Source organism: Hordeum vulgare, chromosome 1H (assembly GCF_904849725.1).
Source record: "Hordeum vulgare subsp. vulgare chromosome 1H, MorexV3_pseudomolecules_assembly, whole genome shotgun sequence".
In the NCBI taxonomy this organism is placed as follows: Eukaryota; Viridiplantae; Streptophyta; class Magnoliopsida; order Poales; family Poaceae; genus Hordeum; species Hordeum vulgare.
Window position 1 is genome coordinate 473,099,718 of NC_058518.1, and position 6,901 is coordinate 473,106,618.

The 6,901-nt window shown below is 45.3% G+C and overlaps 1 protein-coding gene across 1 annotated transcript; it reads right to left on the reverse strand.

Moving 5' to 3' along the window:
* Window positions 1-1,326: 1,326 nt before the first annotated feature.
* On the reverse strand, window positions 1,327-2,872 carry LOC123401079. The gene is made up of 3 exons (XM_045094799.1): window positions 2,600-2,872; window positions 2,227-2,429; window positions 1,327-2,154 (listed from the first exon to the last, which is right to left on the reverse strand). The coding sequence occupies exons 1-3, from the start codon at window positions 2,870-2,872 to the stop codon at window positions 1,533-1,535; spliced, it is 1,098 nt and encodes a 365-aa protein (XP_044950734.1). The 3' UTR covers window positions 1,327-1,532.
* Between the last annotated feature and the right edge of the window lie 4,029 nt (window positions 2,873-6,901).

The following is a 6,901-nucleotide window of genomic DNA, read 5'->3' on the forward strand; positions in this document are numbered from 1 at the left end:
TGTTTTGAAATTTAGACTTTTTAAAATATATGACCCATTTTAAAATCTAGCCACCATGGGTTTCTTCTCCAGCAAAGACAAAGGCAAGTCCCCAGTCGTCCCTGTCCGCGTGCTCCCGTCGTCCGAGTCTTCCCGTCCGCCACGCCAGCGGGTCAACGTACATATGCACCAGACGAGGTGGCACTCGTAGCATCGCATCCCCCTCCCTACCCCAATGTTACACTACCATACGACTGGCATTTGGATTCGAAGAGGCTCCCAGTGACAGCGGTGCCGCGGTCGGAGCGGGCGCATGCGGAGGAGGTGAGGCGCCGACGGGAGCAGCTGATGCCTGAGCAGCGGCGCAACCCCATCTACGCTGCAGACTCCCCCAACTGAGAGACCTGGTTTGCGTCGGAGCACGAGGAGCAGCGCTGGCATGGCGTCCACGACATGGTGGCTGGACCGCCGTCACCCTCCATCGTGTGCGAAGAATACGAGGAGGCGGAGGCCGCGTACTAGAATGCGCTAGCGCACATCCTGTGTGCAAGCGAGGAGGAAGTGTGTCTCAAGGAGGAGGAGGAGGCCTACTAGAAGCAGCTGGCAGAGGCCATTGCGCTCTCCGCTATCAACGACCGTGTCGTGCCGCCGCTAGCCCCGCTGCCACCCACCGAGCCAGGATCGCTGGTCCTCAGGCCCGAGTTGTACGCCTGTGACAGGATGGTGCACGAGTGGGTCAGCATGCCAGCCGTCTGGTTGGGTGCGACGCCGGAGAAGGAGGCGGCCTACCTGGAGCACTGACAGAAGCAATTGGTGTCGGAGGAGGACACAAAGGCGGCGGATCGAGCTGATGGAGTGCGAGGCCGAAGCTGAGGAGTAGGAGCGACGTGCTGCCTAGCGAGCGCCCGATGCAACCATCGACGGACGACGTCACCGCCGCCTGGAAGAAGTCCTTCCCCTGGCCTGGCCCGGTGCCGACGCTCGTCAACCTCACCGGCCCGACGAGGAGGAGGAGGAGGACACCTAGGGGAATGTGCCTCCTTATTTTTAGTTCATTTTATTTTATTTTGAAGTAATGTGGACTATTGAAGTCGTTTCAGGCCGGCATTAAATGTTTAATTAATGATTTATATATTTTTAAAATATTTATTTATATTTTTTTTGTAGTGTAAAAATGGATCGTTGACTGTGTTGGACGCAAGCGTCAAACTAAATATAAAAACAATATAAAAACGAGGATGTCCGCTGGACCGATCCAAACGAACATAGTGCACGGTCCATTTGAATCAGCCGGTTGAAGTAATTCAAATTGGCGCGTTGCCGGCTCTCTGAAAATTACAGCGCGCAGAAAGCTCAAAGATCCTCTAAAAGTAACACAATAATAATACAAGCCATCCCATCTGAAAAGGAAAAATACAAGGCATCCATATAGGTAGGTAGAGAGTACGATGGATACACATGTTACCTGGAAAAATAAAAGAAAAGAACGACGGAGATCAAGGAATATATATCAGGGATGCATGGCATGGTTCTTCTTCTTCAGACAGCGCGCGTTACACCTGCTCGTGCCCTTTAGGAGGAGGGTACTGCCCGTAGCCTTGAGCAGGAGGAGGGGAAGCAGGGGGGAACTGCTGGTCCGGCGCGTGCGCTCCGTAGCCATGAGCCGGGGGAGGGTGCTGCTGGTTCGGCGCGTGCGCCCCGTAGCCTTGTGCCGGAGGAGCGGGGAACTGCTGCTGCTGCTGGTGAAGGTTGGATCCATAACCTTGTGCCGGAGGAGGTGGGTACTGCGCGTTCGGCGGCAGGCCATACCCCTGCCCCTGGGGCGGTGGAGAGTACTGTGGGTAGTTCTGCGGCGCCTGCCCGTACCCCTGCCCCTGGGGAGAAGCCTGTTGCGGGAACTGCGGCTGCCCCATCGCGATCCCGGCGGCGCCCGCCGGCAACTGCTCGCCTGCCTTGGGCGCGGCGGCGGCTGTAGCTGCGGCGGCGGGCTGCGTGCGGAGCATGATGTAGGAGGTGACCCCGAGGGCCGTGGCGACGAGCGTGAGCACTGCTCCGCCGGCGAAGATGCCGTCCTTGAGGACGTAGCAGAACCCGTACAGTGACGAGTCCCTCGTCCCGGTGGAGTTCCACGCCGCGCCCTCCACCAGCAGCCCGAAGGCGATCATCGCCGAAATCCTGCACGTTTCTAGTCAGCAGTGGTCGGGCTAGCGAGCGCTTGCTGATTTTTTTTTTTCATCGATCGCTCACCATGAGAAGACGGCGCAGATGACGCCGATGATCCGGTTGGCCTCCGAGGGGATGGCGCGGGACTTGCAGCAGCCGCAGCAGCCGCCGACGGCCGCGAAGACGATCTGGGCTACGATCAGGAAAATGGCCGCGCAGACCCCGAGCCCCAGCGCGGGGTTCTGCGGGTACAGGCACACCCCTCCACCCACGTACAAGTCCGAAATCTGCGAGATGGAGTGTATATATCAGCACAAAGCAAGAAGAACACACACACACACACAGAGAGAGACTGAGAAGACGCACACCAAGAATCCAAGATCTCTGGTTCTGTTCCACAGTTGAACAAAACACACAGACATATGCACAACAGTAGTGGGAGTGTGTGGTAGCTTACAGTGAGCTTCGTGCCCTCGGCTGAGAACCCCAGGATGGCACTCAGCACCCCGAGAGAGCCGACGACCGAGCACGCGATGATCATCCTCTGTTCCATTTTCCCGGTCACTGCTCGAAGGAATCTCGACCTCTTTTGGGTTGTAGTCGACTGGCGTGCACCCGCGTTTATATAGAGGGAGTGACCGCCTGACGTAGTTCGATTGGGAGCTTTGCTATACAAGCCTATGTCACTAGCTACGAAGGGGAAGACTTCTGCGGCGACTACCATCACCATCACTATGTTCTGGCCATGTTCCGCCTAATTCCCTTCACGTTTGATTAATCCATATCAGTACGTTGTTTTTCTTTATTGCCTTTAAAAAAAAATCATCTAGCCTCTCCATCAAAACGATACATGCAGACACTATATTTAATAAATCCAACAATTGTCCAAAGGTTCCCAACAAGCCCAAATGGGCTGTGCAAATATAAAAAGCAGTACAAAAATATGCTATAACCGGTGAACATATACCTAGATGACTAACCATCTATCCTATTACTGGACCGTCATCCAAACTGGTTGTATATATCAATAGTAGAAAAGAGGGCTTTGGCCTGGACCCTTTAGTCCCGGCCTGCCTCTGGGCCGGGACTAAAGGTGTGGTCACATCGTCTCAAATCGCATTGCCTCCCACGAGGCTTTGGTCCCGGTCCATAAGGAGCCTTTAGTCCCGGTTTGTGTCCCAAACCGGGACTAAAGGGTTTGGAGGATTTAGTCCCTGTTCGTGTCTTGGACCTTTAGTCCCGGTTCGTGTCTCGAACCGGGACTAAAGGGTTTGGAGGATTTAGTCCCGGTTGGTGTCTTGAACCGGGACTAAAGGGTAGACCTTTAGTCCCGGTTCGTGACACGAACCAGGACTAAAGGTGTTCAGATTTTTTTTCTATTTTTAAATTCTTGTTTGTAGTTTCTGTTTTAAATTGCTTATATCTTTTAGGATATTTGATGTTTTTGATTGATTCTTTTTGCATTAGATTCAAAATTTTGTCTAGTTTCTGTTTGTGCCATTAGTTTTCAAATTTGAATGGTTTAGATTTGAATTTGTTTAAATTTGCTTCAAACCCAGTTTTTGAATAACTTGAGTTTTACAAATAGTTTTTAATTTAATTCTTTTTGCTCCCACTCATGTGTTAGATTGTTGTCACAGTAAGATTTATTTGGTTATTTTTAAAATAATTTAAATTAGGATTTTAATTAAAGAAATATTGTTTTGCTTATATAGTTGTTTTAGCCATTTAATTGTTGTTTTTTATTATTTTTAGTTAGTTCTTTGTGTAGATTTTAACATGTTGTAGTATAGTGCATATTTAATGCACAAAAAAAATCTACAGTTCAATTAATTTTAAAAAAATGCCTTTGTAGCAGATGGTTTTCGTCTGAAACCTTGATACTTAGAGTTTTGTAGAAAATAAACAAAAATGATAAAATCTTCAAAAAATAAAAAAAAGTTATAAAATCTTAAAAAAAATAAAATCCTTTGAGATGTTGTTATGTTTTAGTGTCTAGTCGGTATAGAAATTTTGAGATATGAATTTTGACAGTTTTTGCAAAAAAAGAAAAAAAAAATGGCCATAACTTTTGCATACGACGTCCAAAAAAATTTAATATATCAAAAAAAACTAGAAAAAATTGGTACTCGATTTCACCCGGGCTTGCCCGGTGAAGTTTTCTCACATGCTCAAAATTCCAAATGGAAAAAAAGTTATTTCAAAAAGAAGTTTTTTCCAAAAAAAAAGAAAAATAATTTTATTTAAAAATATTAGGTTGTTTTCATTGAAATTCACTATTATTGTTACTTATTAAGTTTATTTTAATAATTGTTTGTAATTCGAAAAATTAAATCATGTGACATGACATCAAGACCCAAGTTGTTTAGGATTGATAGCTTACTATTGTGAGGAAACAACAAGTGCACACTTGACAACTAAGGGCGATAGAACCAGAAAGTTAAGCGTGCTCGAGCTGAAGCAGTGAAAGGATGGGTGATCGGACGGGAAGTTAGACGATTTGAAATGAGTGATCCACGCTAGAGCAGTGAGGATGGGTGATTAGAGATTAAATTGTCAAATAATTCAAAGATTAGAAAATTGGAATAAAACATAAAAAATATTCAAAAATAAAATTTGAAAAAAATTAAAAACAGAATCTACCTTTTTCGGGTCAAAAAAACAAAAAAACAAACGGATCCTTTAGTCTTTTTCGGGTCAAACAAACAAAAAATCAAACGGATCCTTTAGTCCCGGTTCGTAGAACCGGGACTAAAGGTACTCCCTCCGAGGCGGCCACGTGGAGCACCTTTGGTCCCGGCTTGGAACAGGGCCGGGACTAAATGTTATTGCCTTTAGTCCCGCCCCTTTAGTCCCGGTTGGTGAACCGGGACTAAAGCCCCTTACGGGCCGGGACTAAAGGCCGTGTCTCCACTAGTGTATCCCCGAGCTACCATCTCTCATCGAATAGACCCAATAACCAAAGGCTCCTTGGTCTCCGCAGAAGTTAGTAACGACTATATACGGATCAGCGCCGATGTCCTGTAGAGTACAGGCAAGAAGTTCATATTTGATAATCTGATAAAGGTGACATCATTCTTGCAGTTCCATATAGCCCAAATTAATGCACATACTCCTATACGAATATGTCTACCATAAATTTTGTCAACCCCATTTAGCCACGCTCAAACAACGTGTCAATGCTATCCGGTGGTCTAATATTGAAAGCTATACGAATAGTTTGCCATAAATTTTTTGCTAGCGGACATTGAAGAAAAAGGTGTTTGATAGTCTCATCATGGTCGCAGAAAGAACATCGTTTACTTCCCTCCCAATTTATCTTCGCCAAATTATCTCTAGTAAGGATCACCTTCTTGTGCATAAACCACATGCAGACTTTGATACACAACGGCACTTTCACCTTCTAGATATAATTAGACTTTGGCAATGTTGTTGTGACGATGAGACTCAAGTACATCTACTTGACAGTAAAGATGCCAGTAGACTTAAGCTTCCATTTAAGCCTATCTGTCTCTTCCGATAGCTGGACATCCATAAGTCTTGTGACTAAATGCAACCATGCCTCCCATCTATGCCCTAACACAGCTCTCCGGAATTGAATATTCAGAGGATTAGACTGTAATATTGTTGCAACGTATGCCTCCTTACGTTGAACAATATTATAGAGAGATGGATATTGTATGGCTAGAGGCGTCTCCCCCAGCCACGTATCCTCCCAGAATCTCGTTAATTTACCATCTCCAATGATAAATTTGGCTTTGTGAAAAAAGGCCGCTTTCATTTTCATCAAGCCTTTCCAGAAATGAGAATTATTTGGCCTCACTGTTACCTGTGCCAAGGTTTTAGATTGTAGGAACTTATTACGCAGAGTTTGTACCCACATGCCCTCTGTCTCCATAGATAGTCCGTACAACCATTTGCTTAGGAGACATTTGTTCTTTACCTTTAAATTTTGAATTCCCAATCCTCCCTGATCTTTAGGTCTGCAAATAATATCCCATCTACTAAGTCAATACTTCTGCTTAGCGTCATCGCTCTACCAGAAGAATCAAGATCCATAGAAGTCCAATCTTTTCCGTACCCCTACCGGCACCTCAAAGAAGGACAGAAGGAACATCGACATGCTCGTTAGAACGGAATTAACCAGAATGAGTCTTCCTCCGTATGACAAAATCTTACCCTTCCAACAACTTAGTTTTTTCTCAAAACGGTCCTCAACACAATTCTTCATTGTTTGATAGCTTTCTGTGGTGAATAAGTATACCTAAATATCTGAACGGTAGGGTTCCCAATTCACAGCCAAACAGTTGTTTATATGTGTCTTGTTCATCTTTGACTCTTCCAAAGCAGAACAATTCACTCTTATGGAAATTAATCTTTGGCTCTTATTCTCTCTTTGTAAGACCATCACCTTCAATGCCATATTTTACTTCCTTCATCACTTCAACTAAATGGAAACATAGCTCAATCTATGAACATGAATATAATAATATATGAGTGCCATTGGAAGTGTACCATGTAATTACAATGATCTAGCATAGCTTACAAAAACGGAGAAAAATAACTACAATTGTTCCATTCAATATGAAGCTAGTTATGGTGATCATGTAAAGCATAGGACAATACTTAAAACATCTCTAGTCATGTAAAGTAATGATTGTAGTGCATGCCAATAAGCTTGAAATGCCTATTAAAATGCCATGATTGGTAGATATCGTAAACTTCTAGAGGCGATATTTGGGTTTATGTGTAAGAGGCC

What these genes read in the sequence shown, in the direction of transcription:
- LOC123401079 (XM_045094799.1), bottom strand. Translation starts at nt 2,872, where the DNA reads ATGGTGATGGTAGTCGCCGCAGAAGTCTTCCCCTTCGTAGCTAGTGAC. An exon ending in CCGAGGGCACGAAGCTCACT is followed by an intron (nt 2,430 to 2,599) that starts GTAAGCTACCAC and finishes TCCATCTCGCAG; the next exon opens with ATTTCGGACTTGTACGTGGG. An exon ending in ATCTGCGCCGTCTTCTCATG is followed by an intron (nt 2,155 to 2,226) that starts GTGAGCGATCGA and finishes AGAAACGTGCAG; the next exon opens with GATTTCGGCGATGATCGCCT.